This window comes from Pectinophora gossypiella, chromosome 3, assembly GCF_024362695.1.
Source record: "Pectinophora gossypiella chromosome 3, ilPecGoss1.1, whole genome shotgun sequence".
NCBI lineage: Eukaryota > Metazoa > Arthropoda > Insecta > Lepidoptera > Gelechiidae > Pectinophora > Pectinophora gossypiella.
Window position 1 is genome coordinate 15,506,880 of NC_065406.1, and position 24,501 is coordinate 15,531,380.

The following is a 24,501-nucleotide window of genomic DNA, read 5'->3' on the forward strand; positions in this document are numbered from 1 at the left end:
AAAATCCCACGAAACAAGGATTGACCACAACTGGTAGCGTAAATTAATAATTCGTTTTAAGGAAACCTGTAAAAATAATTAAAAATACATAATAGTAAGTATTTTTTCCGATCCCAAGATTTTCAAAATAAATTGTTATGAAGCCGTTTCCATACTTCCGTAGCTCTCGTTAAGAATACCCTGGTGAGAGCCCTCAGCGCTCCCCATTTGTCCGGCCAAGTAGTTAATGCCATTTCCGGTATCTTCAAGAAAAAAAAAATAGACTACACGATCACAAGGCACCGGGTAAGAGCATTCACCTCTCAGCATGTTTTTCATACCATTTGAGGCAAATCTTCAATAAGTCATGTAAAAAAAGCATTTCTCGATTGCAACTCAATATGTCGCTTTTGTCGCGGACGCAAATCGCGCGTATAATGCCTCTCTCTACGAGGAAATCACTTTAGGATGTGCTCAGAATCAAATGTTGGCTCCTATTGTTTTTTTTATTTTCCTATTCACTTCAGTTTGTTAAGGATACAAGTATGCGAATTCAATTCTGTACTGATGTTATTCAATCATTTTGTTTCTTCTGGATTCTATGGGTAGTCGATGGGGCATACGAGCCTCTAGGTACGGTAAGTCGTAAAATGGACATGATGAACCTTATGATGAAAGGTGGTCAGCCCCTCACTCATTATGAAAATGATAAAATTCGTTCTTTTTCTCTGTTTTTTGTCATTCTTAGAAGTAGGTAAGTACAAGAAGTATATTTTTTTACGGTTCAATAGGATGCCTATATTCTTAGGACAGACGGACGGACAAACATACAGCGTAGGGTTAGCAAAAGGAACCTGTTACGGTAGGTACGGCTCCCAAAGAAAGTACCTAAAAAGTACAGATTTTAAATTCTCCCAGCCTTTTGCGAAGCGTTTCGTTGCATGTTTCGCAGTCAAAACCGAATCCGCAATAATTTATTTCGATTCTATGCAAATGTTCCAATGACAAAAGTCGCAACATTTCCCGGAAGCACGGTCTATTCCTCAAACGATACACACAAAGTCTTGATAACTGTACAGAGAGAAGTTATGCCAGCAATTGTGAAGTTTTAACAAAGGGGACAAAACGGAGTTGTGCTGGAAACTAAAAGCGTGAATCCTTCTAAAAGTTTCGCATTATCATAATATGGAGCGGTTTGACTATAGATAGAGAGGGCGAACAAGAACACATGTCGACTTAACTTTGAATCTGTGGTCGAGTTCGAAATCAAACCGTCAATGGAACTTTGTTACAATAGCTTCTTCTTCTATCGTGTGGGTTGTGAGGTGGATGACCAAACTCAACACCCTTGGTGTCAGGATTATTACTTATCCCTGTGTTGCATAACAAGTTATGCTAGGCACAAGGCCTCTGTGGTCCATAAAAACAATTACCTACCTACCTTATTGATTTGTTTTTCTCGATTCCCATTTCCCATTTAGGCCGCGTTTTAGCAACCTTGATCACGGACTGACTGGCGGCGCGGCGAGTGGTTGTCATTGTGAAGGTGTTATAGGTGTAACTACCTTCACTTAACACGTTCACTGTGTACTTAACTGAAACTTAGATATCGATTCCTCACGTGGAATGTTTTCAATACATTGTGGCGGTTGGGGCATATCACAAAAATCACTTTGTGATCCCTAGTTTGGTTAGGACATTACAGGCTGATCACCTGATCGTCCGAAAATACAACGACCCGTGCTTCGGAAGGCACGTTAAACCGTTAGTCCCGGTTACTACTTACTGATGTCAGGGGCCTTTGGCGGCACAATAATAACCCTGATACCAGGGTTGATGGGGTTGGTAGTCCACCTCACAACCCACACGATAGAATATAGTGACATATCAGTCGACATTTATTAAGTCAGTTAAAGATGGTTATTAAAAGAAACAATATTTCTTTTTTACATTTTGTTGACATTGCGCACTTACTTTTATATGCGCAAATGTTAAATAGTAATATTTATTTTTTAGATGAATTATAGTCTATTTACAATGCTTCTTTTACTTAATATCCGTCGTTAATCATCATTTATTTCCGAAAACAAATGAATACTGTATGTTCATCAATTATGAGATTTATCGGGTATCAAAATTTAAATTTAGAACTACGAACTTTATTGTTGTTTTATTTTCATTCCCGCTTGAACAACAAACAATAAAGAAAGATGATTGCCGAAAAATCCACGGAAAGTCGAACCATCACCTACATAAATGGGGTTTAAAGGAGTCGCCATACAGTGAATGTGGTCACCCGGATCAAACCCTATCTCACATAGAATAGAATAGAATAGAATAGAAATTGTTTATTATAAAAGACCGCCACACACAAAGACAAGACAATACATCACTTAAAATTTTTCACAAAACAATTACAAAAAGCATAGGAGGATGTTCATTAGAATAATCATAAGGTTGTGGTGGACGTTCTGAGATAAAAGGGCCTCACTCAGCACAAGTCGCGGCGTGAACCACGACGCTGGTATTATGTGGACCCTGTTGGGTGAGGCACATAGTGAACGAGTTCCCTCTACACCGGTTCCTAGGTGGCATAGCCGGGCTGCATCGTGTGACGGATGCAGCAGAGACTTGGTTGAGGGAGCTTAAGCTAGATATAAGATCCAGGATATTTTTTTTTGCCATACGCAATAATAATTGCTGAAAGGTATAAACAAATTGAGGCACTATTACATACTACCTATAGCTCATACTATTATAGAAAACACAAGCTGTTGGCACCTTGATTCATTGTCTCAAAACTCGTGAAGGTTTATTATTCAGGACACGACAAAGTGAGCCATCCCGTGTAACAACACTAAGTCAAATCCGGGGACCTTTGTTTAGGGACGGCTGAAATAACGAGCCATTGTTCAAAGATATACTGAAGCCTTAGTACCGTTATGGCCATAATTTAATACATCCTCAAGGACCCAGTTTTAAGGACACCAAGGTGTTCTTAAGCGAACATACTCGCACATACATAAATTATAGAATAGAATAGAAATTGTTTATTATAAAAGAACTCCAAACACAAAAACAATGTCTTGTTTTTAATTTTTTTTAATTTTTTCAATAACATCATTTAAAATTTTCACATAAGTAATATTTTCAACAAACGCTTCAAAACTCCAATATCGACGCCGCCGCCGCCGTCGTGCTCGATGATTTCCGTCATTCAGCGCTTGACGCTATCGATCCAGGGGCGATTAAATCTATCAAATATAATCATCTCAGAAGACGCCCTAAGCCGAGGTTTGCGCGCAACTGGGCACCCTCAGGCCTGTTGTCTTAAATTTTGTACCGAGTGAGACTGCTCAGAGCTAACCATTTCTCCGGCCAAAAAGTTAATATCATCTGCGGCATATCTAAAATTAGTGAAGAAAAAAAAATATTTGCTAGAATATCTTTCCTCTTCATTCCATCAATCTTTTGTCTATTATACCTAATAGTTCATCGTATACCGTACATACGAGTAGAATCACTCAGTCGACTTTTACGCGAGACTGAATAGAAATAAGGATGATTTTGTCATAAAATAATGCCTTAAATTGTTTTATATTTTTCCTTATTGTAATGTTTTAATAAATAATAGGTACATTCTTACTTATTTACCTGTTTGTTTGCGAACCCAATTAACTTATATTTTAATAGTAATTGATTGTTACGTAAATGAGCCCATACCTATAAATAAAGGCCCAAAAAATTGTTTTCTCCATTAACCTTGGGGATTTTTTTAATAACATAACATAAACGGCCTATATACGCCCCACTGCTGGGCACAGGCCTCCCCTCAATCAACCGGAGGCGAAATGGGGCATACTCCACCATACTGCTCCAATGCGGGTTGGTGGAGGTGTTTTTACAGCTAATAGCTGGGACCAACCGCTTAACGTGCCCTCCGAAGCACGGAATCATCTTACTTTTTCGGACAATCAGGTGATTCAAGCCTGAAAAGTCCTTACCAAACAAAGGACAGACTCACAAAGTGATTTCGACAATGTCCCCATCGGGAATCGATCCCGGACCTCCAGATCGTGAGCCTAACGGTCTAACCACTAGACCGTGAAGGCTGTTTCAATTAAATAAGGATTTATACGTGATTTATTTATTTAGACTATTTTTTTTTAACTTATTTATTTACTTTTCAGAAAGCCACAAGTTACATTAAACACGTTTAATATGACAGGACAGTAGAGCCATTTAGAGGTCTCCACAAATGTAATAGTATACTATTATACTACTATTATTACTATACTATTAATACTATCACTATACTATTATACTTTACTATAATAAGTAACGTTAACGTTATGATAATAATGTTTTGCCTTTTGGAACTGTCTGCCGTCGTCTGTTTTTCAACTCGTTATAATCTGGGAGTCTTCAAGGCTAGAGTGAATCGGCATTTGCTAGGTAAGCGTTATCCATCTTAGACCACATTTTCACTTACCATCAGGTGTGATTGCGGTTCACCACACACGAGTCTTTATTATTTTAATAATAATAAAAAAATATTACTAACTATTCAAATTCAAATTATTATTTATTTCAGATTAATATCCATAATTATAAGTAGATTAGATTACATTCCATTATTAAAATTAAATTAAATTATATGAAATCAAATAAAATTAAAATTATCAATGCCCTAATAAATAAAATAAAATTAATATTATTAATAAAAATGAAATAAATTAATATATTATGTTATAGTATACTATTGTGTCTCACTGCTAGACACAGTACGACATTTCACCACGCTACTATAGTGCGGCTTGTTGGCGGTCTATCTGTAATATGATAACATAACGAGAATATAAATATCATACGTCCCACTGCTAGGCACAGGGCTGTCCTCAAATAACCGGAGTATGGCGCAGCGGTGAAGCCAAGACAGACCTTAGGCTACAATACATTATCTTATGTTATAAGAAGATATCATAATATCTTCTTAGATTATATATCTTCTTTTCAGTCCTGAAATTTATTTATAAGTAACAGTATAACATATGTTATACTTATCTCACTTCTTTTGTCATTGAACTCAACGACCAAGGCATTTATTATAATATTGAACTTGGCTCTCATTTCACATTTATGTTTTTGATTGGATAATTATTACAGGTAGGTACTTAGATCACGTCACGATGGATTCGAAATTCAAACAAATCTTTATTCAGTAGGTAACATAGTTACACTTCGAATTTTTTTTACATAACGATCGTCTCATCCGATGAAAACTACTGCAACTTTCAACCTGTATAGCCGGGGAAAGAAGCTACAAGAAAAACCTGGGCACAGGGCCCTAGACGTTCTTAAAGAAAGGATCTACTTCTGATTATTCCATTGGGTATCGTCGTGAGCTTATGTTATGATGTTATTTCATAATGCGTTGAACATAATGACAGTCGTATGTTAGACTATTGCTTACTTATTCCCGTTTTCCTTACTATGATTCATAGTAAATCCCTTTGCACGTAATTCTTTGTATGTCATCAGAGTTAGTGAAGTGAGTTTGTGTGTTGTACAGAACTTTATTATGTTCCGGTTATTATTATATTGTCTCGTTTTTAATCTCTTTGGAAAATCACAATGTAAGTATTTTGACTTATTATTAAAATATCGTCTAGTCTATTGAGCTATTATTGCCGTATCTCACTAGGACGTCACGGTGGCAACGCCACGGTTGCGCCAACAACAAAATGTATGCAGTTGACAACTCCTGCATTAGCCAAGTTGCAAATGATTACGTAAAATGATAGCTTTATTAGACATGACTTATTGTGTGAATTGGTAGAACGCTTGCCTTTCACTTTGAGGTCGCAGGTCCGAATCCACCCCACAGGCGTAAACCAATGATTGTCGAATTTGTTTTTGAATTCATGTTTGAATCAGCGGTGAAGGAGAAAACCGTGAGGAGACTCACATTCCCGAGAAATGCACAACCTGTATTGGTCTGGTTTTCCCTTCGCGGGTTGAAAGGTCAGACAGGCAGTCGCAAAAGCAAAACCGGACCTGTCAAATCTTCAGGTTAGTTAAGCGGACCCTGTGAAAAACGGGATGATGCTAGGGAGATGATTTCACATGACTTATTGTGGATTTTCCGCAAATGACATTAACTACTTGGCCGGACGCTGAGGGCTCTCAAAATGGTAAAAGGCCTAAAGGTGCCACGAACCTCGCAATCCTCAGCTCAAGGCATTGTCCGGAGTGAAGTGAGCGCTGGATATTATAATAAAACCCTACACAAATATTTAAATGAACTGCATTTCTTAAGATATTATAATATATTAAATTAATTCGTATCAACAGTGGCTGCAAGTTGTCTTTGATTACTTGTGGCTCTGCCCACCCCATTAGGGATTACGGGCGTGAGTTTATGTATGTATGTATGTATGTATTAAATTAAAAGATCCAAACATTAAGACGCGTTCGTTTGCTCGCGCTAGAGATGTGGCCGACCATAAATGGTAATGGTGTCCCATAGGACATACCTAATAGTGACCGAGAGAATTATATTTGAAAGAATCGACCCTAGTGGGTTGATAGCGAAAACCGCGATATGCCAGTTAATTTTTTAATTTCAATCTAAATAAAATGGTTTTGTGTTTATCATTTCAGCTTCCAATGACAACAGTACAACTCCACTGCACAACGTCACTACACCACCACACACACCACCACCACACACACCACCACATAACTCCACACTACACCACACACCACCAGATAACACCACACCACACCGTGCCGAACCACATCATACTAGTACAGGTTAGTTCACTTATGATTTCAAAACTACCATTAGTAAAATGTGCAATATGCAGTATACCGGCCAGTGGTCTAGTAGTTAAGCGTCGAGGTCACGAGACATATCTCGAAATAGCACTTTTTGATTCCCAGTTGGGTTAGAACATTAGCTGATCATCTAAATGTCCGAAAATAAGATGATCCGTCTTCGGAAGGCACGTTAAACCGTTGGACCCAGTTACTACTTGCTGATGTAAGTGATTAGTCTTAAGATGAACCATGCCAGGGGAGTTTGGCGGCTCCATAACTACCCTAACCCTGACACCAAGGTTGATGAGGTTAGTAATCGAAATCTCAAGCACGATACAAGAAGAAATAATAGACTTGGATAGACCTTCGAACACCAGAAGCCAATATCATGGCCGTTAACGCAAAAATATCCTGGAATCATAGGTGTTTTCCAAATATCCAGTAACTTCGCGAAGGGTTTCCCCTACGCCCCATAGTAAACATTGGGCTGGGCCAGCACGTTGAGCCAAAGTTCAGAATAAGGAATAAACACTACTGGACTAGGTAAAGAAGTGAAACTCTCCGCTCCCCACCAGCGACTGAGCTATTTTTACCTCACCCCCTTCGGTCTTACTTTAGTCTTCAATCGTATGGGCGTCAGACGTCACTCACACAGATGCGCGTGTACGATAACGACTATGTGTAGTGTCTGTAAAACGAGGTGTCTTGTATGCAGTGCTCGGGGAGTCACTTGTCGCCATAATTATGGTGCATCTTAGAACATCGAATCAAATCTGGCTGCAATTTGATACAAATTCGTGCGGGCCGGGGAGTTATCGTTTTAAACGTAGTATTATTCCATATTCAAAAGTTGGGACACGTAAATCCCTAGGATGTTTTTGTTATGCCAAGCCATGTCATATTAAGTATAGGATAATTTTGTTTCCATTACCTATTGTTATTCTTTAATATTGTTTATAATTGCAGCAGCTCCTACACAGCCGCATCCGTCGCCTACACACGCTGTATCTTCGGTTCCTATTACTTTCCCAACAGTGACTACAAGCAAAGGTAAATTTAGCTTGGCAGTTCTAAAACTAGCTCTGTCTCTTTCTTCACTACTCACTCACCTATCGTAAGTGAAGGATGGCAATATTTTTGCCAGCAAAAATATTTTCCTTTAATTCTGTTACTTTCTTTAGCAATGGGGTCTTTGGAACCTTCTATTTAGTAAGTATAATTGTTTACACTGCTTCTAATTCCATAATGCCCTCAGCAGTCATCGCATTACTAAAAATATACTAATGCATTATTTCATGTTTATACATTGGTACCGTGTCACATTAAATTTTTTGACAAATTAAACTATGTGTCTCACTAAATGTCAGATAATGTTAATGTGACAGGGTTTTAAAGTGAATTATACATGTTATTATAAGCCATCAAAGGCGACATGAAACATGTAAAAGTCAACAACAAATGATACTATAAATGATGACAATAAATGGTACTATTGTAATTCTATTTTATGTTTTAGATTGGTATCGAAACAAAAACTTGTTAGTGTTTATAAATTGGCTTACAGCAACCCAGCCGGTATCAGCAACCATACAGTCAACGATTCCGCCAACCACAGAGCAAACGACCGCGGTGACGGCGGTTCCAACTGATAAACCTAGTAAGTTTTTCTTACTTACATAAGATAACACAATAAGGCCGCCTGTTGTGCTTTTCTGTATCATCATCATCATCAGCCCATTAACATCCCCACTGCTGGGGCCCGGGCCTTCCCTATGGATGGATAGGGAGATCGGGCCTTAAACCATCACGCGGGCCCAGTGCGGATTGATGGTTATTAACGACTGCTAATGCAGCCGGGACCAACGGCTTAACGTGCCTTCCAAAGCACGGAGGAGCTCGAGATGAAAACTTTTTTTTTGTGGTCACCCATCCTATGACCGGCCTTTGCGAAAGTTGCTTAAGTTCAACAATCGCAGACCGAGCGCGTATACCGCTGCGCCACCGAGCTTTTCTGTATAATTATGTTGTCCTTATCTCTGTATTTTGTGTCCATTGTGCTAAATAAATTATTTTATCTATATATCTATCTATAACACCTATTTTCCGCTGAGGTAGACAGAAACCACGGAATCCCATGTTACGATCCTGACACCACTTTCGCCTCTTCCACTCTCTTCAAAGACTTCATGCATGACTCATGTTCGCCGGTATAGAGTACTATTGACATGTAGGGCTAACATCATTCATCGTCATTTTATCGATTATAACGATATAATTATGTCGTTTTGTCGACTGGTGCTAATGTGTGAACCCAAATCGTTGTGTCAAAATACGAACAACATCACGTAGCACGCGTGTTAGAGAAAAAACAAACTTATCGAATTTGACAAAATCAATCAATCAATCAATAATAATTTATTGCAACAACGACATATACAAAGGACATAAACATACGAATAGAAATAAGCACATTAGGCAAGCAAAATGACAATAACAAAACGAACAAAATGTACAAAACAAAAAGAATAAAAAAGAAAAAATGTGGTGATAAAATAATATATAATAATATATAAATAATATATTTATAAATAATAATAATAAAGATCGATAATTTTATCACGTTGCGCATGTTAAGGCTAACATGCGATCCACACATCGATTTAGGTTGCGATTGTTTTGCCAACTGCATTTTTTATAATGAAATTTATGCAAATTTATGTTTTTTTTTTCGTTATTTATGCTCTAAAACCTTAGTCCTTTATTTATTATTATTTTTTTATTTATTATTCTAGTGCCCCATAAGTTTTTGTTCTTCTACAAAATGTATGAAATTAAGGTTAAAAATGGCCGTATCATTGGATTGTGTGGATTTAGAAGCATGATTTTAGTACAGCTTCATGAGACCGCAGATAAAAATATCAGGTGTTAATTTCAACTTGATACCTCCACGCGTTCCCCAGAAAAAGGGTCTTGATAGACCGACAAACGGACAGACAACAAAGTGATCCTATCAGGGTTCGATTTCTCCTTTTCAAGGTTCAGATACCCTATTTCTTTCTGATTACAGGACCCATAACTTTAACTGTGATACCAGACATACATCAAATCGAAGAGGAGAATCATAATCATCTGACGTGTACCATATCTGGTACAAATTTGCCCAAGATTAAACCTTACAAATTGTGTTGGTACACGCAAGGTGGGCTTCTCTTTATGAAAGTTTTACTGTTCTAGATTGGGAGTTTCTAAAGAAAAAACATAGGATGGCTGCAGTTGCTTATTACTAGGAGCATATAGTAATCGTTATATGTCCCCGCGTACAATACGATCGGCGGTGATATGGCATACCTCCGTTAGGTTGTACTTGTCATTTTCTTACCCGCCGGAAAGGAAAAGGACGAATGATTTTCATTTATGATTATTCATTTTAAATTTGAAATTGGTTTTGAATTCATGATCGGATTATACATGATTGAAAGCTCAGTGAGGAAACCCACATTCCCGATAAATGCATTTCGGAGATAATATATGTGACTGGTTTTCCATACAAGGTTTGAAAGGTCAGACGGGCTGTCGCTTCTCTAAAATATCAATTCTGCCAAATCTTCAGGTTATGTGAGCTCCTAAGAAAACAGAATAACGGGAGATCTTCTTCTCTCGTGTGGGTTGTGAGATCAACCTTTTATCAACTGTGAAACCCACGGAATAGAAAAAAGAGGAGTTGAAATCAGTTTAACCTACCAACCTCAACCGCAACCAACCAACCTTCAACCTTGATCGACCTTGTCATCATCAACCCTGGTGTCAGGATTACTAATGAACCGCCATAAGCCCTCGACATGGCTCATGTAACGACTACATATCAAAGTTAAGAGGCTGGGAAGATAATAAGCCGATTTTTACGAAATGACTGGAATTATGCAACTGATCCCATTCTATGTATTCTCTTTACTTCCAATCCAGCATATTTAGTATATTTCACATTTTAATGGTTTTCAGGTGATGGTGGTAAAAATAATATGATAATTCATAAGAATAATGCTCAATCCATTACAATTGTCTTGACCAAGTCTTTTTTTCGTAAATATCAAGAATCTGTCGTATACTGTGCTGTAGTCTTCTATCAACGAAGTCCAACGCACTATTGGATGATCAAAACGCATTATGTCCAACTAAACGCTGCTAAGTCTAAAAGTAAGTGACAGATTACTTTTTTTACACTTTTTAGGATTCCGAACCTCCAAAAGAGAAAGGAGACTTTAATAGGATCACTTTGTTGTCCGTTCGTATGTGCTTTTTTCTTCTTAGACTTTTTTTTTCGAGAACCTGGGGAGTTATCAAGTTGAAATTAGCATCGGCCATGTCCTAACTAAACAAAAGACAGTCTCACAAAGCGAACCCGGACCTCTAGGTCATGAGTCCAATGTTCTAAATAATTCAATCAATCAAAATCATTTATTGCATCAGTCACACACACTCAAACGCTATCAGCTCCTTACCATTATCCCGTTTTTCTCGGGGTTCGCTTACCAAACCTAAGGATTCCACAGGTTCGATTTTTACAGAAGCGACTGCTGTCCATCTGAATCAAGTCTACAATAGGTCATGGTTAAAAAAAAGAAAGTGCCTGTAAGTTTTCTTGAATGACACAAAACACAGAAGAGACTTAATTCCTCAATACACCATTATCTTGCTTGAGCATCTTGGTCATCTCGATACACCGCCCTGAAATACTAAGTACTACTATTTTTAAATTATAATATTCGTATATTATATCGTTACAAGATAAACTTTTTAAATATAAAAGGATTAAATTAATTAATTACAAAGGATGCTGAAAAAATTTGCTAAAAAACATTTTTTATTTCAAACCTGTAACTTTTCTTCTTAGGCAGCCATTTTTTTTGACGTGTAAGTAATAAACTATCTTATGTTATGTTATCTTCAAAACTTTTTATTGTTGTGTGTTGTTAGGCTGCAAAAGATCGCAAGGAGTAGAAATCTGTTAATCGAGCCCTATAACCCAGCAGGAGATAAAAGGATTAGAAGAAAATTAAAGACAGATGTTATCTTCTATAGTTTTGAAAAAATAGTAAAAACATAAGTTGATAAAGTTTTCGGCGTTGTTAGCCATTTTGTTTTATTGTTAGAAGTATAGTACTTAGTTGTGCAGGCCATTGTATTTTTTTTTTGTAATGTATTTCCTTTTGTTCCAGGTGATACTCAGGCGACAAATCATCTGGTCATAGTGTCTATAACAGGAGTAGTGGGTGCGCTTCTACTAGGTCTTATGGCTGGTTTCCTCATCAAACGTTTCCGGAACGCCAAAACGAGAACACCGCACATATCAGAGGTATTTTTTTTTTCTAAATGTGTGATAAAAATGTATGACAATGACATAACGTGACATATGGCGACATGTCAATCTCATAAACTTTTTTTTTATCCGTCATTGTCGATTGTTGTCATAATCGCTGGTAACTTGGCTAAGTTCCATGGACAGGATATGAAAGAGTTTCCAATACATACACATACACATTATTATAATACCAATGCGTGTGAAATATCCCGCCAGTGTAAGCAGAGTCTATGGAATTCTATGCTTCGATCCTGACATACTTCTTTTTTTCATCAATTCCTCCACAGTGGAGCAGTTGAGCAGTTTTAAGCAATTCAAAATAAATAAATATATACATCGATTCAAATTGCAACTGTTGTTTCCAAATTGAATAATTACTTTTGTGTTGGAGTCTGAATTAAATGAACTTCTATCCAAAACAAAATCGACCTTATAATTAGGTAGGTAACCTATTGCTTCGTGCGAAAGATAATTGTCTCTCTACGACATAAGATGCCACTTTTGACTTCATGTTTTCAGGAACCATCGATGTCTGCTCAAGACAATGTTTACTCCTACGTGCCTCTTGAAACTGTTTCCTTCTACCAGGCCAAAGCCTTGGCTGCTTCAAATACACCTAAGAGTATGGAATCAGTCGGTCCTCCTCCATTACCTGAACGACCACGTCAAGAAAGAACTATCAATGAAGAAGAAGAATATATTTATTCTTACGCTTATGGCATCAAGACTCCACAGAGTTATAATCCTTAAAAAATACTTTGCAATTTTAAAAGAAGCCCCAGAGTCGATTCCCGATTCAAGTAAAGAAATGATCTCTAATATATAGGTCTGGGTGAAAGTTACTCTACTTTATTGCAGTGAAGCATTGAGATGGTGTAAGTTGTGATCACTTGCACTTGTATTATAAGTACATGTATACTTTTCGAACGGTTAAAATCTGTCCCACACCGGACACTGCATTAAAAAATCTCATTCTCGTGTGCGGCCTAACGCGAAAGAGAGTGTTTCTTCGTCGGAATCCATTTTCTATTCACGCCTACCGCGTGCGAGACACAAGTTAAAATTCTTTGTTTAAGAATTTTGACTAAAATTGACAAATATTTCTTATATTTTTTACTTATTTTGCGTATTTTATTCATCCGAGTTATTATTTTGTTCACTCATACATGTTAACACTAACTGTCTCTAAATAAGCTGTCAATAGTCCTTTTCTTATTGGCCGGGTTAAGACAATGACAGGTGTCTGCTCGAATCCGTCCCAATATAAGGTTTTTCCTTAAAGACGTATTATTTACTAGCCCTTGTCGGAATGTACCAAACCTATGCATGAAAAGTATGGTTATAGGTATATCGCGGTCTTCTCTTTACTCGTGACTACAAGCGTGTAAAAGGGTATAGCGAGGTAAGGAAGACGAAATGGCCCCCACGGCCCATGACGGAATTGTCATTTGTACTGGTATTGGCACTCTTTTCGACAGAATTTCAGCAGGACGTAAAATGCGAGATAGATATCTCGCATGAGTTAAATAATACAATTATTACACTTGCGACATATGAAAATCGACTTGCGAAAATCGTATTCTAGGCAAAAGAAAACCCATTTATGCAAACCATTTACAATCTGTACTACGAACGGGTTTATAGTTGATTTTGCTACAAATACCAGTTCCGTTAGTAATTCAAAAATAAATCATTATATTTGCATTTATCAGTACTAATTAAATAAATAAAGAAATAGGATTTAAATGTAATAAAATAATTATACAGGGTGTTAGTGGCAGCGTAACGAAAACGGAAAATCCACGAGCTGAATCATTCCCCTCAGTATTCGTTACGATGTCACTAACACATATGTACTCTAATTCTATATTATTTTCTACTAGGTTTAAGATAGAATCAATTTATTTTTTGAGCCTCTTTTTGAATAAGAATTTACTTATTTTAGGATAGGCTTTGTGATTTAATATTTTACTACATTTTCTGTGGACTCATGAAATAGTATTTGGAGTTACAATGAATATTTTATCCGCCAAATCAAATGTGAATTATGATAGTACTCGTGAAGCCCCACGGATAAAGGTCAAATAAAATAAACTGTGTTAAAGTTGTCTTTGTTTTTTATTTGCCCTTAGCGACCCTCCTAGAGTCGACGTTGCGCGGACGCTGGCACGACGGCGACGCTCGAAAGACGCTAAAGTGGGGGGTCTCTAAAAGGCGATACTCACACACTGCGCACCTACGCGGTTGGCGTTGTGACTTATAATGAATTTGCTGCAAATGGGATTAACTACTTGGCAGGACAAATGGGAAGCGTTGAGGGCTCTCACCGGTTCGAAATTTAAGACAACAGTCCTAAGGGTGCCGTGTAGGGCGTGAACGGCTCAAGGCGTCATCTGAGAGGATTATATTTGAAATAATTAATCGACCAGTGGGCCGATAACGAGAAGCGCTGAGTGAGGGAAAGCGGTGAAGCGGTCTGTACGTCGTAGTAACTTGTATGTAATCCGGTGTTCTGAGCACGCGGTCACCGCCTTCGCTTGGTACGGTCACGAGCATTAATATATGTTTAGATTAATGATTACCTAAATGATAAAAATGTCTGGTATTGAATGTGTTCCTCTAGTTATTAAATAACTTGTAATGTACCCTCATTGATTTAAAAGATGTGTTGCTGTTGCAGTTTCTTGTCATTTCTTCTCCTCAGCCATAACACCTTGCGAAATGACGTAAATTCAAAAATGTTACATTGACCTTCAACAAGTTTATCCATGATAATTACGTTGAATAAATGATTCTGATTCTGATTCTGATTCTGATTCTGATTCTGTATACACTTTGGTACCATGTTACATTCCCTTTTTTGACAAATTGAACTGTAAGTCTCACTAAATGTCAAATATGTTAGTGCGACAGAGTCCTAAAGTGGGTACATTATATTGCTCATGACTGTACACAATGAATGCTGGGGGGTTAAAATGGCCACAACGAAGCAATTCATCTAAGAAAGCAATATTGCAATTTGACATTTGCGCATGTAAAAGTAAGTGCGCAATGTAAACAAATGTCAAATAGCAATATTACTTTCTTAGATGAATTGCTTCGATGTAAGTAAGTAAGTAAGTAAAATGTTTATTTTTCATAAAAAACGGCCGTTTTAACCCCCTTGATCTCTCGTAAGGGACGTGAGACCAATAACCGACCTTATCAATCATTTTTTTTTTTTTTTTTTTTTTATTTTAGTCTTAGTTTAGTTTTTATCTGTATGGGTACCTGTGACTTGAAATAAATATATTATTATTATATTATATTATTATTTGTATCAGTTCCAAAGGTACACGTAATATTCAATAGGTTTGTCCCAACAAATGTGTCCTGAGACTACTGGGAAGACTCCGCCACATAATTTGTAAAAAGAACTAGAATTAACTTTTTTGAAAAGGTGTTTGCTGAGTGATCTTAGGCCGTATCATCACTTAGCATAATTAGAGATTGTGGTCAAACGCGATCCTAATAGTAAATATTTTTCCACATAATTTATTTCTTTAATACATACATACATAAACTCACGCCTATTTCCCACCGGGGTAAGCAGAGACTATAGAATTCCATTTGCTTCGATCCTGACACACTTCTCTTGCTTCCTCCACATTCATCAATCGCTTCATACACGCACGCCGGTTCAGAGTAGATCGTATTGAACCTTTTCTAAGGACATCTCCAATTTGGTCATCGTAAGTCCTTCTCGGTCTTCCTCTGCCAGCCCTACCATCAACTTTTGCTTTATATACCGCTTTTGCAATCCTATTATCCTTCATCCGCTCTACGTGTCCAAACCAACCTAACATTCCCTTCTCAATCCTAGTCACTATATCGTCTTTTACACCACATCTCTGTCTTATCACACTGTTTCTCACTCTATCACTCAACTAAACCGCTCTCTATTTCTTTAATAGTTTATTGTATACAGAATAGGATATAAAAATAATTAGACTTTACAGAAGACAAACAAACGGTTCAGCTTATCATAATTTAATTATATATAATTTAAGAGATAAATATAGAGGTAGAAAAAACACATACAACATATTTACTTCTTCTATCGAGTGGGTTGTGAGGTGGATTAACAACCTCATCAACCCTGGTGTCAGGGTTATTATTGAGCCGCCAAAAGCCCCTGACCTGACGCATGTAGCGACTACTTACATACATCAGTAAGTAATAACCGAGACCAATGGCTTAACGTGCCTTCCGAAGCACGGATCAGATGATAAAGAAAAGTAAGATTACTTTCGGACAAGCAGGTGATCAGCCTGTAATGTCCAAACCGAACTAGGGATCAGAAAGTATTTTTTGTGTTAATTCCCCACCGGGATTCGACCTTGGGACCTCCGGATCGTAAGACCAACGGTTAACCACTGGACCACAGAGGTCGTTGACCAGACAAATGAAAAATGCTGCAGGCTTTCGAGCAGCTAAAGGGACCATTACTCCGCTCAAATATCCACTCTATTAATAATATATAGAACACTTTAATGGGCTACCGACAACAGGAAGGATTACCTCTCAAGCAGGCCCTGAACAAACACAATCATCTTAAGTCAATAGGTGTTAATAGTTAATTATATCATCCAATTACGTGGAAATGGGACGCTAAAGGAATATTAATCAACGACAGTTCAGGTAACTTGGTATATTACAGGTTATAAATTGGTATCAATTCATTCACTCATCAAACGTAACATGGATGGAGTCATAGTATAAGAAAACCAGTCGGGTCTGCATGATAACCACGCCGCGCCAGCGGTTACCGGCTGCGCCAATTAACGTGTAGATAATTGAGACACAGACTCCGGGAGACACGATACTTTTATTCAAGAGAACGTAGTGTAAAGAACATCTTAGAGCTAGTTCATCAACATCAGCCGTACGACGCCCACTGCTGGGCATAGGCCTCCCCCAAGGATCTCCACGATACATCCTGCTATTCAACGAAAGAGGCTCTGGCGACCCACCAACACGCACTGGACCAGCGCGGTGGGCTTATGGTCCAAACCCCCCCCCCCCCCCCCAACATGACCTCAGAGCTAGTTACTTAAGTTTATATACTGACCTAATGCAATAATAAATTGCTTACATCTAAAATCTTAAACTAGGTTATTGCAACAACATTATAATTTCTTAATCTAGTTCTCACATGTAAAGTTAACATCAGCATTCTTATGGAATGCTGATGATGCAGAAGTAGATTCCTTAACTCGCGGCCCGAATTATATTGAGTGTTTCGACCAATAAACGATACGAATGCTATCTACGTAGATGGACGTCAAACGGCTATTGGTCGAAGGCTTTGACCGTTAAATCGATAATAAATAATTGGGAATCCTCCACCAACCCGCAGTGGAGCAGCGTGGTGGAGTATGCTCCATACCCCCTCCGGTTGATTGAGGGGAGGCCTGTGCCCAGCAGTGGGACGTATATAGGCAGTTTATGTTTATGTAATCGATGAATATTCTGAATAATTAATAGAAAGTGGTATTTTGTTGTTAATGATCGCATTAAGTTATTCGGAAAACATTTGTCATTTGTATTAACTATATCGGAATATAAATAAACACAGTGTATCTATTTATTTTCGTTTCGTGCCAAGAAGTTTATGCGAACTTTTCAGTTAATTCGTTTTGGGTTCGGAGTAAGAGCCTGCTTCGAGGGCTTAAGTTTCATCATTTAATTAATCATCGTCGAGAAAAAAATACATAAGACATTGGCTGTATGGGCATAGTTCCCTTTGCCTTGCCTTTCAGGAAAAAATCATGTCCTGGCTAAGTCTTGTTACTACTAGAGACCCGTTATTAGAGACTCATTATTGCAGACGAACTTTTTGAACAGTTTTACAGGGCATTGCTGATTTAAAAGTAACGTATCTCCAACGTACAAAATCAGAAATATAAAATCGTGCATAATTCGTGCGTGATGTGCGTCCTTGTTGAGGCGCGTGCGCGCCAGTGGCAGCAGCATCCTGCAGGTGGTCGCCCACAGTCCAGACTGTCCGCTTGTGTGGCATCTCGTGCGCGTGGCAATAGGCGCATTATGAATCCTATTTGTTTTGTGTTTAGTTTAATTATACTAACCTACTTTAAGTGCTACTAACACCAATGGAACTCTTTGTTTTCCGAACTAAATAAATATATATATATATAATTGCGAGCTTGAAATATGAATAGCACCTATATTACAACATTTTGTGGATATAATACTCTTTAGTTTTAAACCCGCCGTTATCAAATGTTCATTCAGATGCATCCTATCTATGTGGTTACAGTCAATGCTTCTGCTATTTAGGTAAAATACTTACATAAACAACCTATTTAAGTCCCACTGCCGCACACGGAGGCCTCTCCTCAATAAACCGGAGGACTGAGAAACATACTTCACCACAATGCTCCTTTGCGGTTTGGAGGAGGTGTTTTTGCTTACAGCTGGTATTTACACGCGCATAATAATATCACAGATCATCTTACTTTCGGCCAAGTAGGTGCCATTTACGGCAAATCTACATAAAAAAGGACAATCGACTGATCAGTACTAAAAACCAAATCTCGCATCAACTTAAGTTCGACTCGCTGCCGTACTCGCAACTGTGTCGCTAGTGTGCATTCAATGTCTTACAGAATGCCAAAACAAAAACTCACCGCGGATTCAGATGCGAGTTTCAAAAATTACCTTACAGAATTGCACTGCTGCTTACAATGTCATAGCTAAATTAGGGGTCATAAAGTGTTTTTTTGTGATTTTATCCCTACCCTTCGTTCTGCAGGGCTAACATCATAAAATTATCGATGGATTCAATTTTTTTTTGCCGGCTTCAATAAAGGAGAACGTTCTCAATTCGACCGTATATTTTTTTTATGTTTGTTCGGGGATAACTTCGTCGTTTATGAACCGATTTTGATAATTCTTTTTTTGTTCGAAAGGAGATATTCACAAGGTGGTCCCTTGATATGGAAGTCAGGTTCTGATGATGGAAGACCAGAGAAATCGAAGGGGCGACTAGTGCGTTTGTAAGGTCAAATTGGTTGGCTCGGTCTCTAGGCCCCGGGAAAACTTTCGTACCTTTGGAAACTGGTCAGCATCAGGGAGACACCCTATGCCCTGGCAAAACTATAAAACTTGGAGCAATTTTTTGTTAAAAAATTTGTCGAACTCGATAAATTTATATTTCTCCTAACACGAATGCCACGTGATTTTGCTAGCTAGGTGGCTATCACTACTTAAACTAGCAGCCTCCGTGATCTAGTGGTTAGAGCGTTAGTCTCACCATCTGGAGGTCCGGGTTCGATTCCCGATGGGGACAATTTGTGAGACTGTCCTTTGTTTGGTAAGGACTTAGCAGGCTTGATCACCTGATTGTTCGATAAAATAAGATGATTCCGTGCTTCGGAGGGCACGTTATATAGGCTGTTTATGTTATGTATGTTACTAGCTTTTGCTCGCGACTTCGTCCGCGTGGCGTGTCATAAAATAGGCACTTAAGCGGTTTAGATTTTTCATACAAAAGGATTTTCCCGCTAATTCCCGTTCCCGTGGGAATTTCGGGAATTCCTTTCTTAGTGCACCTCTACGATATCTAAGCTACGTCCCTTCCAAATTTCAAGTGCCTACGTTTAGCCGTTTAGGCTGTGCGTTGATATGTCAGTCAGTGAGTCAGTCAGTTTCTCCTTTTGTATATTTAGATGTGTCCACCCTATTAGGGATCACGGGCTTGAGTTGATGCTTTTACATGTATAAGTATGTGTATATTGTTTTGTGGTCTTACGCATATTTTGTTTTGGCGTGTAGCCAATCAAATGTTTTTGGGTCAACCGTTTGGCATGTGTTATTTAAAATCGATTCCCACCCTTGTATTAGGTACTCGTCGTAAATATATTTCTGAAAATGGAAGGGTCGTATGCTTAGACATACCTACCTAGCCGATTGTGGTCCTCCGTGGTCTAGTGGTTAGAGTGTTGCGCTCACGATCCGGAGGTCCCGAGTTCAAATCCCGGTGGGGTCATATTACAAAAAACACTTTTTAATCCCTAGTTTGGTTAGGACATTACAGGCTGATCATCAATTATTTTATTGTCCGAAAGTAAGATAATTCGTGCTTCGGAGGGCACGTTAAGCCGTTGGTTCCGGTTACTACTTACTGATGTAAGTTAGTAATCGTGACATTAGCCACGTCAGGGCCTTTGCCGGCTCAATAGCAACCCTGACACTAGGATTGGAGGCGTAGCGGTGGGTATTTGGCCGGAGAAATGGGGAGCGCAGAAGGTTCTCACTCGGTACAAAATTTAAGACCACAGGCCTGGTAGTACTCAGTTGGGCGCGAACCTCTTCCCAAGTTGTCGTCTGAGGGTATTGTTACGAAAGTGGGTTTCGGGATTGGAAGGAAACTCAATAAGTCCAAGGGAGAACGAATTTATTATCTACACACGCGACACAGCACTTGCACAGTACTACGAGGTTCAACTTCATCATCATCACTTCATTTTATTTCGCACTTTACGCGACACTTGAACACTACACGAAACACTGCACTAAACGCCACACTTAACTCTTCACTAGACACTGCTTAAACACTATTTCTTTATTTTCACTTTTCTACTTCTTCTACTTGATTCGATCGCTTTAGAAACTGAACTGGCCTTCCTTGCTCTTCCCGCTCTTTATATATCCTATGGCCACATACTAGCTTGGGCGGAAAAGTTTGTTATGACGTGATGTTGTCAATCCATCACAGTGTTATATTTGAAAGTATTAATCGACCCCAGTTGGTCGATAGCGATATGGGCTGAATGAGGGAAATCGTTGACTACGCCGCCATTGAGGTCAGTATCGGGGCTTAAAAGTACTTGTTGTCGCGAGCTGATTGGCCAAAAGCTGATTGGCCATGGCGTCTATTTTTTTACCTTTGATGGGTTTGCTCTTGGCCCCAGACTTGCCTGAAGGCATTAACGTGGCCTGAGATAGAGCGAGATCGCCCAGAAGGTACCTGTTCACTCTGGCATTGAAAGTAACCGGGTTATATGCATTCGGAAATAAAGACAGCAAAGAAATGGCTAATAAATCAGGTCATCAGAATCGTTTATTACGTTTTACGTAAAAATATTTCTTTACACGTAATACAAAATATAATGTAAGTATATTCTAAATATAATGTTTCAATCCACAATAAGGATAGCATCGGTCGTTATCCGATCATCTGTTCCATCAATCATGGAACCTTTGCTCAATTGAGTGGTACCCGCTTCAGTTAATGAGTTCTCAATTTACGGACAAAATGAGGAAATGATTTCGATTATCTGTTTGTCTTTTACAGAGAGGGACCGTTCGTTTGCTTTGTGCACGAGCGTTTATTAATAAAGAAACAGTCAACAAGAAATTTAATGTGCATTATAATTGTGTGTAGGTATTAATATAAAGTAAGTAATTCGAAGTGTCTTTTGTGCTCAGCGGTGAAGGAAAACATCGTGAGGAAACCCACATTCCCGAGAAATGTTCGGAGGTACGTGGCCTAACCTATACTGGGCTGGTTTTCCCTTCGCGGATTGGAAGGTCAGACACGCAGTCGTTTCTGTAAAAAACCAAACCTGTCAAATCTTCAGTTTAAGTAAGCGGACCCTGTGAAAAACGGGATAATATGACGATGAAGTCGAAGTGTTTATTTATGAATAATACCTATCCATGATAGGCCGGAGAGAGTGGGTCAATATCTACATGACAATAACCCGGGATGACATGCAGATGTATATTGAAGGGTTTCGAAGCATGAATGCAAGCGCACTCCATACGAAAACCTCTTTCTTACCAACGCGTATGTGTGAACGAGATAGACAGTTCGCGCCGTCCCTCACTTGCTATTAAGACTAAAGTGCTACGGTTCTTTATTCTATAACGCAAGTGAATGGAGTCGTCGACATTTCATTTTGAGTACATTTTTTTAAGTAAATAAAATCTTTATTTGCTTCTATGCTGTTCTGGGAGCATATAAAAAACATAGAACACGTTCAGCTGCTTCTCTTCCCGGGCATGTCGTAAAAACCGACAGAGGGATTGTGTCCTCTAACATGATGGACTAATGTTATGGGCGATAGGCTGATCCCTTATCACCATAAGGTTCATCATATCCATCTTTGGAATTCGTATCAACAGTGGCTGCAAGTTGTCTTTGATTACTTGTGGCTCTGCCCACCCCATTAGGGATTACGGGCGTGAGTTTATGTATGTATGTATGTTATTTTCTCCATAAAATACAATCATGGTAGGTAGTGTTTGTAGTTTTAGGATAATTCGATAGTTTCCTATGACAATGATATATTATGAAATTACTAAATAAAAACAGATTTAAAACTGACGACAATAATTTTCTTATTTGTATTAAACTTATTTACTTATGAGTTTTAATCGGGAAAAACGTAATAATAAGTCCTACATTTTATTACGTTTTTTTATGACGTCACATTGTGCTTTTCATATAAATTCCAAAGTAATTGCGTGTCTTGATGCTAAGTAAAAAGTAAATGATTTAACTACTTGGAAATTAGCCTATTGTACAAGTTATCTTCTGCATACTTTCTTACTCTTTTTTTTACCCCACATAGCTTAAACTTGCAGAAAACACATTACATAGTGAAACAAATTATATTTTTAAGTACCTACTCGTTTTATCAAACTATTTTTTATTGTATGCAATGAAAAGACAATAAACTTTTTATTGCTACGTCATAGCTTTATGGCCATCTGTTAGTATAGATTCTACGAAAAATATACAGGGTGTTAGTGATAACACACAGGGAGTTAGAGTAACGAAAACTTTGAGGGATGGTTCAGATTGTGATTCTGAGTTGACATCAGGTGCATTTTCCGTCCCAAAAATATGGAACCGAAAGAAAATAAAAAAGCAGAAAAATTTCAGGAGTTTTCCGACAGGAAATTCTAACTGATCCTGATCTGAATCCTGGGCCTCAATATTCGTTACGATGTCACTAACACCCTGTAAAGGTACCTATGTAACTTCTTATCTATGCTGTAGATTTATGTATTTATTATTAGATTCACTGGATGCAATGGTAGGTGATAGTTGAAAGAACGCTAGACTCTCATTGTAAGGTCGCAGATTCAAATTCAGCACGGGTCAACCAATGATTTGCCAATTTGTTTACGAATTTAAATCAAATCAAAAACTTTATTGCTTACCATATGGTACATAATGATATACAAGTAAGGTTTGACCCGATTACTCTAGCCATAGAGGAATCCAATCAGCTCGCGACACCAAACACTTCAGGACCCCGATACCGACCCGGCCGGCGTGGTCGACGACTTCCCTCAATAAGCGCTTAATTCTTTCAAATATTTTTCCTCTCAGACGATGCTGTGAGCCGAGGTTCGCGCCCAACTGGGCACCCTCAGGCCTGTTGTCTTAAACGTTGTACCGGGTGAGAGCCTTCAGCGGCAAATCTACAATAAGTCACGTCAAAAAAAAAACAAGTATGGAGAATGATCACCTTTCGGCGTTAAATGACCACGATAATGGCCGACGACGAAACATAAACGACAATGATTACCTCTGTGGTCCAGTGATTGAGCTTTGGGCTCACGATCCGGAGGTCCCGGGTTCGAACTCCGATGGGGAAATATCAAATAAATCACGTTGTGATCCCTAGTTTGGTTAGGAAATTACAGGCTGATCATCTGATTATCCGAAAGGCAAATTAAGCCGTTGGTCCCGGTTACTACTTACTGATGTATGTAACGTACATAGTCGTTACACAAACCACGTCAGGGGTCTTTGGCGGCTCAAAAAAACCCTGACCAGGGTTGATAAGGTTGGTCATCTAGCTCAAAACCCACATGATAGAAGAAGATAAATAACCACAACTGTAAATTACCACTAATGAGATGTGTTCGTAGATTCAAGTCTGGATCTTCTGAAATTATTATCATCAGCTCAGCGCTGAAGGAAAACGTCGTGAGAGAACGAGAAATGTGTATTAAAACATCACTAGAAGTCAAATTGAATCGTAAATCGTGAATCGTTTTCCCTAATTTAACTTTAGATGCCAACTTTTACCACCTCTGTCAACAATCGCGCGGATTAACTTGTGACCAGTTTAAACGGGAAACAGGTTAAATGTTTAATAACCAACGGATTTGCGTAGAACCTTTATCAATAAGGTTACTCGTGGAGTCGCTAGCGTTTCAGTAGCCGTTGTACGGCAGATGCGACGCGACAAATAAAGCGCGCTTTGACCTATTGGTGAAAGACACGTCACCTGTTGCTTCCAACCTAGTCCTAGCCT

The 24,501-nt window shown here is 38.5% G+C and overlaps 1 protein-coding gene across 2 annotated transcripts; it reads left to right on the top strand.

The window, feature by feature from the left end:
- Nucleotides 1-5,485: 5,485 nt before the first annotated feature.
- LOC126382128 (uncharacterized) lies at nt 5,486-14,268 on the top strand. 2 transcript variants are annotated; one of them, XM_050031888.1, is made up of 8 exons: nt 5,486-5,615; nt 6,643-6,795; nt 7,768-7,851; nt 8,366-8,458; nt 9,869-10,000; nt 10,801-10,995; nt 12,018-12,154; nt 12,680-14,268. In XM_050031888.1, exons 1-8 carry the CDS (start codon nt 5,561-5,563, stop codon nt 12,908-12,910), a joined length of 1,080 nt encoding a protein of 359 aa, XP_049887845.1. In that variant the 5' UTR covers nt 5,486-5,560; the 3' UTR covers nt 12,911-14,268. The 2 variants fall into 2 exon arrangements, with proteins under 2 accessions (XP_049887845.1, XP_049887846.1); XM_050031889.1 differs by lacking the exons at nt 9,869-10,000; nt 10,801-10,995.
- Nucleotides 14,269-24,501: the final 10,233 nt, after the last annotated feature.